The 13,012-nt window shown below is 39.6% G+C and overlaps 1 protein-coding gene across 1 annotated transcript in view; it reads left to right on the forward strand.

The window, feature by feature from the left end:
• LOC145435467 (NACHT, LRR and PYD domains-containing protein 14-like) overlaps window positions 1–13,012 on the forward strand; it is a 105,325-nt gene that overhangs the window by 12,103 nt on the left and 80,210 nt on the right. The window contains exons 6-10 of the mRNA XM_080312745.1: window positions 125–287; window positions 5,303–5,625; window positions 6,346–6,513; window positions 7,486–7,653; window positions 11,810–11,977. Of these exons, the coding sequence (XP_080168871.1) occupies window positions 125–287; window positions 5,303–5,625; window positions 6,346–6,513; window positions 7,486–7,653; window positions 11,810–11,977 (990 nt within the window). The remainder of the gene's footprint in view (window positions 1–124; window positions 288–5,302; window positions 5,626–6,345; window positions 6,514–7,485; window positions 7,654–11,809; window positions 11,978–13,012) is intronic.

The raw sequence follows: 13,012 nt of genomic DNA on the forward strand, positions 1-13,012 counted from the left end.
TAGTTTTATGAAATGTTATACATCGATACGTCGGCTGTATGAAATTATCTTTACGAAAATAATTTTCATATTCGACTCAATATTCTGTTTATTTATTATATTTCTATTCTATTCATGTATTCAGGAGTTCTGTTGTGCAATGCACGTTCCGAGCTTGCCGAGAGAGGAGGTAAAGGCATTCGTTACAAACGAACTGAATGACAGTAGAATGGAGCTGACAAGACACCTTCTGTACGGCTTGATCTTGGATGACAAAGTTACCAAACCCATGAGTAACTACCTCGCAGGTATGTGACCTTAGAGTCCACCTATCCGGCGCATTATACAAGGATCACAATGGCTATGAAAAACATAATATCCACGAAATGGGGTTTTATACGGTGCTGTAATGAGTAGTGAAAGGAACCCGATTCACATAATGAAAACTTAATCTTTAACGCACATAACGAAAGGATGAGTACATCACTTATAAAAAGGTAAAGGTATCGCCATTCGGAAGGGATGAGTTTATATGTAGTAGTCACTTGCCACATGGGATGTATTCATATTTTGTATGTTGGAAAGAGGCCGATAAAAGAATCGCACAAACAATCAGACTCAAGGTCGCGTCCCGATCGTCGTGCGGAGATTGAAAAGTCTATAATACATTGCATATATGCAGTAAGATCCCTGATTTCCCACGGAGATTGTTTGAGTATATGCAACCCACACCATAAGGTACGATTGTACCTGTACTATGTGGACTGCAACGCTCCATTATTTAAAATATTCATACAATAATTCATTCGACCAGCATATTATATATCCTTTCATATTTTTATTTCACTACCCCTTTTATTAGCTTGGTAGTTTTATTGATATGTGTCATTGGCCTCACACCTACGGTATAAGATAATCAGCCGCAATGCACACACCAGGGCTGTGGAGTCGGTAAATTTTACCACCGACTCCGCTTCCGACTCCGACTCCACACATTTTCAATATACCGACTCCGACTCCAACTCCGACTCCTGAGTCTTTAAAGTCCTAAACCTAAAACTCCGCTACCAGATTGTAGCAGTCCGAAAGTTACACCGAATGAGCATATCGGCGTATTCTTGGCTATTGTAGTTTAGGAGATATTGGCAGATTTAGCCATTTTGGGGGGTATGAAAATTTATGAAAAGTTCAATTATACCAAGATTTTTTTATGTTCCCGAGGGCCTAAACCTACAACTCCGCTACCAGATTGTAGCAGTCCGAAAGTTACACCGAATGAGCCTATCGGCGTATTCTTGGCTATTCAAGTTTAGGAGATATTGGCAGATTTAGCCATTTTGGGGGGTATGAAAATTTATGAAAAGTTCAATTACACCAAGATTTTTCTATGTTCCCGAGGGCCTAAACCTATAACTCCGCTACCAGATTGTAGCAGTCCGAAAGTTTCACCGAATGAGCCTTTCCGCGTATTCTTGGCTATTGTAGTTTAGGAGATATTGGCAGATTTAGCCATTTTGGGGGGTATGAAAATTTATGAAAAGTTCAATTATACCAAGATTTTTCTATGTTCCCGAGGGCCAAAACCTACAACTCCGCTACCAGATTGTAGCAGTCCGAAAGTTACACCGAATGAGCCTATCGGCGTATTCTTGGCAATTGTAGTTTAGGAGATATTGGCAGATTTAGCCATTTTGGGGGGTATGAAAATTTATGAGAAGTTCAATTATACCAAGATTTTTCTATGTTCCCGAGGGCCTAAACCTACAACTCCGCTACCAGATTGTAGCAGTCCGAAAGTTACACCGAATAAGCCTAATGGCGTACTCTTGGCTATTGTAGTTTAGGAGATATTGGCAGATTTAGCCATTTTGGGAGGTATGAAAATTTATGAAAAGTTCAATTATACCAAGATTTATCTATGTTCCCGAGGGCCTAAACCTACAACTCCGCTACCAGATTGTAGCAGTCCGAAATTTTCACCGAATGAGCCTATCCGCGTATTCTTGGCTATTGTAGTTTAGGAGATATTGGCAGATTTAGCCATTTTGGGGGGTATGAAAATTTATGAAAAGTTCAATTATACCAAGATTTTTCTATGTTTCCGAGGGCCTAAACCTACAACTCCGCTACCAGATTGTAGCAGTCCGAAAGTTACACCGAATGAGCCTATCGGCGTATTCTTGGCTATTGTAGTTTAGGAGATATTGGCAGATTTAGCCATTTTGGGGGGTATGAAAATTTATGAAAAGTTCAATTATACCAAGATTTTTCTATGTTCCCGCGGGCCTAAACCTACAACTCCGCTACCAGATTGTAGCAGTCCGAAAGTTACACCGAATGAGCCTATCGGCGTATTCTTGGCTATTGTAGTTTAGGAGATATTGGCAGATTTAGCCATTTTGGGGGGTATGAAAATTTATGAAAAGTTCAATTATACCAAGATTTTTCTATGTTCCCGAGGGCCTAAACCTACAACTCCGCTACCAGATTGTAGCAGTCCGAAAGTTACACCGAATAAGCCTAATGGCGTACTCTTGGCTATTGTAGTTTAGGAGATATTGGCAGATTTAGCCATTTTGGGAGGTATGAAAATTTATGAAAAGTTCAATTATACCAAAATTTTTCTATGTTACCGAGGGCCTAAAGTTTAAACGTACCGACTCCGACTCCTGGGTCTTTAAACGTGCCGACTCCGACTCCGACTCCTGACTCCGACTCCAGCATTATTACCAATTTACTTCGAAAATTATATGCCACATTGTCGGTTGAATAACTATCGTACAAGCATTAAACATATGCAAACATATGATTAACGGTGGCATGCTAAATTGTTTCATTGTGGCACAGCTCGAATCATCCACTATGCAATTAACATGAAAGAAAGATTTGCTTAATATCCTTCCTTTTTAAAGTTTTTATAACATGGACTCTCTAATATCCTGAAATGTATGAATCATTCAAATATGGCAGATATCCAATCCTGTATAATAAAAATGTAGATAAAAAATCCAAGTGTAGCTCTTGTGTATGAGTCAGCAACTAATAAAGAGATATCACTTACTAATTTTGTCATTGCACACTATCCTGATTACAGGCACACACACTCTTACTACTAAGAGTTATATCGGTCATAAATGGAATTTAGTTAAGTAGTCAAAGACCCATAGCCTATGTCTAGTCTACATGTACTTAATCAAGTATTCAAGGATTGGGACTTGCAGTCGTTCTTAATCATTTGTTCGACCCAAACAGCTAAGCTACACTACAAATATTTTTAATTTTGTCAAGTGGGAAGCATCGTTTGGTCATATTTACATAATTTTTACAATTTTACAAAACCACCCGATGCATTTGCTCTGTCACAGTATCATGGTATAATTCCAAAAATTGCATCAATTTCGACTGCATCGCGAAAATGCATCTTGGCGATTTTCTACCCCTCTGCAACTGAGTTGTAATTTGCAAGTAATGTCTAATTTTATCAAAGTCAGGGTTGGGCAACTTTTTCGGCGAAAGGGACACCTGAGATTTACGAACCGTTGCGCGGGCAGCTGGAATGTTGATAACCCTGTTTTAGTCGTCGATAGGAGCGAACCGAATTAGGTTACATTGCAAACAGGACTTATATCAATACGCTCTAAATTGATCACAATATGTCATGCAACTGTGCTGTGCGCAATCAGGCCCTGGTCGCGCGAAGCGCGAAATTTCTTTGCAAGATAACGACTGAATTAGGCTATATCAATAAATATGTCGCTAACATACATGGGGGGTCGCATCTGTATACTACTGGGCTCATTTGGCAAGGACAGGATTATTCGACGTGTAGGCATAGCAAAATCGACGGTATCGGTGAACATGCCTCTATCATTTTGTGCAAATGTTTTGTCGACGATCTCGCTGCGAGTGCACAAGCGAAGCCGCATGTTGGACGACACGTTATCTCTTGATAGCGAATAGTTAGACTCAATTCGGTGAATAATATGTATTTATAATTTTCAGAAGGGCGCTCAAATACTGAATGCAAGAAATCTAGTGACAATGAATCATGCGAAGTACCGAGAAAAATTTCAATTCAAATAAATCTGCTATGAAATATTCTACTTTATGGTCATATACGAAGATCTGGGATAAATTTTGCTGGCCCCTGGATACGTCAATGTTTCAGAACTGTTGTTTTAGTCATCATCAAATTTCGCGGTCATGCTAATCAAATTTTGGTTGGCCTTGCAATTGTACCTGATGTCATAAATAATTTCGAGAATTACCTCCCAGGCCACACCTAACCTCCTCCTGTGCCAAATTTGGCCTGCGTGCCACGGGCTGGCCGCACCTGATCTGTATGGTTACTATTAACAGTGCTTGTTGGTACATAAAAATTATATTGAAAATTCTTTGAAAGCAAATGTTTTCATGATAGAGAAGTTGGAGTCGGAGTCGGAGTCAAAGTCACGGTCATTCTCACAAACTCCGACTCCGACTGCAGTCAGTATTTCCCCACCGACTCCGACTCCAGCTATTATAGTTTTCACGACTCCGACTCCGACTCCATCAACCGAAAATTACCCCGACTCCGACTCCGACTCCACCGACTCCGACTCCGACTCCACAGCCCTGGCACGCACGCACCTACACGGAGCGACTAGGCATATTCCAAAGCCCGCAAATCCTAACATGCCGTTTGATGTCTCAGAGTCTGCTTTTATTCCGAATCAGGCCATACCAGAAAGAGTGTGAATCCAGTCCCGATCAGGGTCCGGCCAGAAATAGTATAATTCGACCAATATTCACCCAGGCTCCATGTCCGACAGCGTAGTATAATATGTATGAAGTATCCAGGGTACAACAATATTTACAACAGTTAATGGCATTGGATACATGCGACTCGGCCCGTATTAAAAATTGAAGATTCCGACTCCAAACTGGCTTTGTGGAAAAAGAGAACAAAATTAAAGTTGACATGACTCCTGACTCCTGATATGACCCCTGTTCCTAGTTTTACATGATCGGACGAAATACGTGTAGGCTGCCAACGTTCTAAATGGTTATTTCATAACCGTTTATTATCTCGGATAGTGCCATGCAGTCACTGTTATATGTGTCGATGTGCAGTGCATGTTCATTGTTCAGTGCTCGCACTGCGAAACAGGTAATGAAATGAATTCTTTATTCACTAGTCAGTACAAACTGCAAAACAGATTCCTACGTCATAAAGTGATGAAATATTTGATGTGTCATATAACATGTTTAATAATTCACTTTCTCTACATTTGATCTGCAATCATCGATCCGATATAATTTAATCATTGATTCCTCATAACAGATAGAAGAACTTCAATCCAGGAGTGCAGAGAAATATTATTTGGTTCACTTGATGGCATGATGGAAAACGGCACTATAAAGGACATTCAAACAATTAAGCTTCTTAGTGAATGCGGAGATAAGACTATCAAGAATAGAATGGAAAAAGTACAAAGAATCGTCATCAACAACCTACCATACCTGCTACAGAATGATTGTATATTATTGGCCACGATGATAAAGAGATTGTCACCACTAGCGGAAGTTGTTTTCGACCAATTCAATTTGGAGCCATCCGTGATTCCATACGTGAAAGGATTTCTCCCTCTCGTTCACTTATTCAAGGTATATCATAATTACGGTAGTCGAATAGCGTCACAATCTATTTAAATGTCAATGCGCTGGTTCCGATCTAATCCGTCATTTGGTTATAATGCAATCAGATTGTGTGCTGAAGACATTAAACTTCATCCGAAATTTTGTTCATAGATAACTGACGCTTTAGCGACACAGCCAATGATTTTTAATAAACCGAAATAAGAAATATAACGGGACCTCCAAATAGTTTTCAGTGATTGGATACGGCAGCCATTTTGGAGTCTGTACAAAAGCCTATAGTTTTAGCAAATGATTGAGATTTCTGTCATGAGCCACAAAACGGGCTGCACGAGAACTGCTTCGCTTTGCATAGTCGGCGGCCCATACAATATCTAAATACTTGAAACGAATCATCGGTCCACCGAATAATTATTATACAAGTTATCTTATTATGTAATTGCTAATTCTGTATTGATACGAAATACTGGTGCTCCCGTTCTTGATTGTATTTGCCCCTACAAATTACAACGTGAGTAATTCCATTCAAGGGTTTTTTCAATACTTTCGAATGTGTTGCTGAATCAACGTGATGGAGTATGTGGAAATCCTGAAATATGTCTTCGACGATTGAAAAACAAAGGCCCATTATACGATTCGTCATAATCTAATTATTCAAAATACTTACTTTTAACCTTCTGATGAATCATTTCATACTACTTGTGATGATCTTAGTACGCCTTTGTCTAGGTTACCGCAGTGGTGATTGAGGATACATACTTGGAGCACGATACTATTGTCGGGTATTTGGATATTTTACGGCTATGTCACAGCGGTGTTATCAGCCTGTGCCGATGTAATCTTACCAAGGAAAAACTACGAATGATTGCGCAAGACTTCCAGATGGTTGACATCCAGGTATTGGTCATTACATCTGTAGTTTTACACACATACGGTATATTATACAGTGGCATTCAGCTGATTATAATTTGTTTGAATTTATCCCCAACAATCACCGGAGGCTCGCCAGACGGATCTTACAACCAATTCGGTATTGAATAAGCTCGAATGTATTCACGTTGCAAATAATGAGCTATTGAGCACTTACAAAACATGTAAATAAATGGCTGTCCGATACAGTTAAAGCACTCGGATGTTCTCTCAGATACAAACGAATAGCGCTGAAAGCATAACCTTAGATTTCCCCATTTTGTTGTTTTTCTTCCGGGGTTACAGTAGTGCAGGGATAGGAGGGCGAGAGTTTGTGTTCCATTTGCTGAGGTTGAACCATTGACATTAGAGCAAACGTTCCCAAATCACTTGTAATTGAGTATTGAAGTTAGCGGATAACATGGGATCGCAGAACGTAAGACTTGATCTACAACATGCCGACATCATGCATTCTGAGGGTAGGCCGCCACATTGTTGCTTAATGTATGGTCGCTAAATTTTATTAACACGCATATTTGGGTTGCGCTATGAATTTGAGCAACACTGTATACCAAAAAAGAGATTAACGGAATATTGCGACGTAGAAAAAAACAAATCAGTATGAATCCGTGTATGGTGTGTCACCAGCAGTCGAGCAGTATACACTAAATCTTTTTTCTAGCCACGCTAATTCCAACGGTCCACAAAATGTGGAAATATTCTGTAATTTCTAGTTTTTGAGCTATAGTGGAAAATTTAACTACTGGAGTTCTTTCAAAGTTAAAAGAATATTATAATTATACGTTTTACCGCCAAAAATGTCATAAAAAGTTCAATTTTAGGCCAATTTTCTATTTTTTGAGGTAAAAAATAATCACCCTAATTACAAAATCCATAGCCGGATGATCACCGCAAATAAACGCATAAAGTTTTATTGATGCTGCGATTCTTATTCTATAGGTATCGAGTTTGGCAATCATCGATGCAGGAATGTCATCAGGTGCTTATCACGACATCCCATTTACACTCAAGTCCATGGGCTGCAAAAACATTCAATTCCAAGGCTGCGATTTGACGAGAGCGAAACTATCTGAATTCTGCACTGGTTGTAACGACAACGACCTATATGTAAGCCCGCTTGACATGCAGCGTTCAACTAGAGATTGTGGTGCTAGTAATCATTGGTTATGTAATTAATACTCTGCCCTGTATTGCACCCGCTGTCGCGGGTATGGCCTTTCTTCATTTGCCGACATGATGTTAAGTTGTACGTCTCGCCAATATTAAAGTAATGTTGGACTCAGCGTTATGCGTCTCTGGTCATTGGATATAAAGTGTCTAAGTCAGGACAAGTATCCAGGGTATTAAAAACGAAATTGAAGGAATGGACCAGCAAAAGACTCATGTATCTCTTTTGATTTCTGAAAGCAACGCCTGGTGCTATTGATCCCCAATAAAAATATATTGTAAAATATCTTGGTAATACAATTGTAAATGATTATTTTAGATTGTGACAATATGACAATTTAAATCAAAAGTTAACGATGAAAGACGATTTGGGCTGGCTCCGGCTACTATGAGCCAAGAAATCAATCTACAACGAAACTATTGGGAATTTTTATGAACTGGAGTTAGTGAAATTATATAAACGTCTTCCTTTACAACCACAAATGCAGCAGAGGTTACTTCGGTCTTTTTGCCATAGGTGATCAAAGCAGACAGGTCTTCTGCCAAAGTAGAAGTAGAACAATTACCTAAAAGTACAAGTCACGCTTTAGTAACCCTGTCTAAAGTACTTCCAGTACACGTAGAAAATGAAAGGTGTGAAGAGTACTCAAAAAGAGTCTCATATATAATATATTTTGTCGTGGCGTCATATAGTTTTAGTATAGTCAAAATCGCCAGAGAACGGTACTTCAAAACGGAGATGTCTATTTTAACGAAATATATTGGTATAACGCCATTTTAATAATAGTCAATAAGGAGTTGGTAAACCTTACGTAATTCCCTGAACTGAGACCTGATAAGACCTTTGTGAGTCGTATATTTTGTCGTGTGAACGTAGATAACAAAGTATGAAATCGTACGATGTTTTGGTGCATAAACTCTCTCGTGGCTATTCGAGATATGCGTAGGTAATACCACGTAGAGAAATCGATTCACATTCATTCATAACTATTTCGCTGATTCGGAAGTCGATTGCATTGCCGTACGTGAATTTATAAAGTTACAAGTCGTGGAGACAGAAACAAAATATATTCGTCAGAGTGATCCAACGAATACGTGTGCAATAGACAGGCTTCGTGGTACATCAGCCAACAAGGCCGTACGGCGTGGTTACGCCGGTCGTCGAACGCAAGGGAACACGCAGCGAATCGTAACCGCAACCTTCTGGGGTTAATAATACATCTTGGAGTCAGATATACAATTATAACAACTACAAACATTCGCTCTGCGTTATATCTATTGCCTATTCAAGCCTTGTACACCGCGATGATAAGTCTGAATTGTCTTTGGATCGGTAATGTCTTGTACAACTACATGCCACCGCTTTACCAGTATCAAATCTAGCTCGCTTCAACGTATCCGTACTTTACTGGCGACTTCAAACTCACCTCACTATATCATTGGGCTTGCTCAAGCGCAATGTGAGTCACAATGAGGTCGGCAATTAGGAGCTTCAATAAAAATGGCGAGATGCATTTTCGATATTAACGCTTAGCGATGTCTTTTCAAATAAATACCATATCAATATGTATATTCAGTGATCGTGATAGGAGAGGTATTCTCACGGTTTTCAAGACAATTTCACTCGTAAATCTGACGCAAAATAATACCACGACTTCCTACTTCACAAACCCAAATAGAAACCAGGAAAATGAAATTTTCTTGGCTTTTTAAACCGTCAAATAGAAGTGAAAGTGGTCTAAACGTCTGAACAATATTAATAGTGAAAGTAATACAAGGCTAAATCATGCTGAAACTCTGAACAAGTAAAAATACATTATTTCTGACCATCTCTGGTTTTCGTCGAAGAAATGTCGCGGATGCGTTTCTCGCTTGTTATCCTCCGAAACTGAGGCATTATGCAACCGGCTCCCGAAATCGGCTCCCAATCGTGTTTCCGTCATTTTCCACCAAGTTTCAAATCAGGTAAAGGCGTTTTGCTGATTAAAACGTTGCTTTCCCATCCGTTTCAAACGATGAGAACGACAATTACACCAATTCCCATTGCGATATATCCAGGGGTGGATTTAGTTAGGGATGGTGTGAACGTGAGGCTCACGTTCGCGTTCTGTGTGTGAACCTGGGAAATTTAGAGGTTCACGTTCACAAACAAACCATGGTAGGTTCTGCACTGTGAACGTTTTTCATATATTACAGTTTTCACGTCATTAGAACATCTTTCTTGAAATTTATGGCATTGCAACTGCGGGCCACTCTACGCATGGCGCTGGCAGCATACAAATCAACACTAAACGAGCATGCACCTCGACAATCCCAATGATTTATCACCTTTGTTACAAATATTTGCTCGAAATATCCAGCTTTCAGTTTATGAATATTTCATGGCCATCTGCTGTGAGCTTGACTCACAATCACACAACAACAAGAGCGTAATACGCTACATGTAGGTCTGCGAATGATGCTTGTTCAACCAATCAATGAAATTGATGTCGTTTTCTGACGTAGAAAAATCTACCAAGCGTACGGGGTCCATCTCGGTTTCATATGTTTATTGTATCATAAAAACCAAATCCGGGCGATTGGGGTGTTGGCTACTGCTGTATAACTTGTTAATGGGGTAAAAACCGTTTTACACTCTGCTCAACATCAACGTATAGCAACACTCATACGCCGAATACATTGATGCTCAACATCAACGTACAGCAACACTCATACGCCGAATACATTGCCCAGTCTGGCCTAGACCATTAAGGCGTAAGCTTATATTCCCTTGTACGTCGTCGTCGAAATGTTGGCAAAGCGGCGGAAGATATTGTTGTTAGTGCCACTGATTTAGCGCTCCATAACTCTACTCAACAGACAAATCATCGCATTTTTGCCAATTCCATTGTTCGGGAATAAAGTCGTTGCTAGAATATAAACACCATGATCCGTGATATGATTTAATGCACTATTAAGTATATATGATCGATACTAGAATATTCACGTGAAAAATAAGGACATGTGGAAAAATTTTGAACCGAGTTGACTGATGGTCCGGCTCGTGACAGATTTGAAGGTTAAAATCCGACCCGCGTCGCCATTTGAGTTTGACAACCCTGCTCCAAGCTGAATCGCCATAACAAGATAGCATAATGGTATGATCCACGGCTGCAACACCAATTGGTTGCGGGTTCGAGTCTGACCCAGGTCCACTCCAGAATTTCCAGCCAAGCGTTACAGATTTATCCAGGGCTAGGCTCCTCTTCATTCACCAGATCGGCGGTAGTTGTTTCTTAAAAAAGCCTAGAAGTGGACCGTGCTATGAGTGCTCTCAATATTGCAGGCCCTGGGTGTTTTCTGCACAGCGATCAATGTATATTTTTAAAATTAAATGCCTCTTGGCTCTGCATTCAGGACAGTTTATTTTACATGCAATCGAAGTTTAAATCATTGGTAAAACAGAGTATATATTGCACGACGTTAAAAGCTGGTGATTTTGTTTATTATAACATTTGAGATTCTATATAGTTGCTGAGTGACGTATAGACCGAGTGAGTGTCTCACTTCGATTTCCCAAAAGTGTTTATGAATACTGGCTGAGGCCGTACAAACCCTCTTACTGTCGTTATTGAGTGATCACTAGTAAATTAGTAATCATAAAAACTGCATGAAGGTATGCTTTAAAGCTGCCAAACAATGTAGACCTGCCGTCTCCGTGGATTCAATCGGACAGATTTACTTGCCGACATCCTGATGGCGACCACTTTTTGAAGGAGGAATAGATTGTTGTTATTCCAGTTAACAGAATTCAACGTCGAAATCAGCCAACACATATTTTACTCAGAGGACCGAGTTTCCAAATAATGTCAGCCAAATAGCTCATAGGTAATTTTACAAATTTCTGTTGTGTTTGAGTGTATTCGATCAAATGAAATCTAGAACATTCTAATCGACTCGAAGATCAATTCTCGTTTCGGAATCGTATCTTCCGAGCCCTCGATTTCGCCCAGTCACAGTTGCAAGATTATGGTATTTTAAAGTCTACTGACAGTAATTTCGATTTCATTTTCGAAGCATAATAAAAGTCATTTTATCCGATATTTGATCATTTTAGTTGCAAAAGCTCGGAATCGTCGACAACTCAATGAAAGAAGATGGATATGAAATACTCGTTCACATTCTGAAGCGGTCAGATTGCAAGGAATTGCAACTCCAAGATTGTTGTCTCACCAAGACTAAGTTGCAAGGAGTATTGAACGGATGTCGGGATCAAAATATCCAGGTGCGTCATCATAAACAATCCGTAATATTCAAGAAGACATGTCATCTTACGATTCGAAATTGTTCGTCATCCTACTTCGCCTCAAATCCATGTAATATACCATTCACCATTCACCATTTATTCTATCGTTTACCAATACTCGTCGAGTATTGGTAAACTAGTTGACAATATGCAACAGTATTTTAATAATCTGGAATATGTAGGCTATTGTGCTGCATCCGGAAAATTTCGCGAGCCTTATCTTTCATTACGTGTCGCTATATATCTGGCCGCAAAACCATGTATTCCATGAAGCTCATTGTAAAATGACAGCATGTAACGAAGTTTATTTAAGCGCTGTTAACGAAACGACCGGCGGACGGTCATATTATCAGTATATATTATAGGATAATAGCCCACGTTAGAAATCTAACCACCAACGCCGACTGAGTAACGAAAATCAATTTAGTGTTTGATGTTTGACTCAAATGCACTCGGGCTAATTTTCAAATTTTTGACTACCCTGCGGAACACGACGTCAATATGAGTATTCAATGTATGTTCAAGTATGTCGTATTTGACGAGGTGAAATTGTACTATTGGCCGGAAATGCAGATTGAGATTCCGAAAATATAGTGAACTTATGATTTACTACTTATTTTACCAATTTACGCGTGGCACCAATGAAAAACACATTCACAAATATTTGACTAAAATTGTCGTTCTACTAAGCAGGGAGTACGCATCATTTGTCGCAATTATGAGAAATAGGCACCATGGCCGAATCTAGGTTTGGGGTCCCATATTGATAAGTGTAGGCCCGGGGTAGGCAAACCCCGGCACGCGTGCCATTTGTGCCACGCGAAATGATTTTTCATGGCATGCCAAATGATTTCACGGAAACGACATATTCATACCATGTTTTTGCAAAAAGTGAAACAGAAGTTTTCAAATCGTGAAATGCTCGTAGGCGATCCAAAATTATTATTATTATTTCACATTTTACAGTGGTGCTTCTCGCCTTTTTCAGGCTATGTGCACCACGACACGAATATT

The sequence above is a fragment of the Botryllus schlosseri genome, chromosome 3, assembly GCF_051294905.1.
Source record: "Botryllus schlosseri isolate E-star chromosome 3, Bs_hap1, whole genome shotgun sequence".
Lineage (NCBI taxonomy): Eukaryota > Metazoa > Chordata > Ascidiacea > Stolidobranchia > Styelidae > Botryllus > Botryllus schlosseri.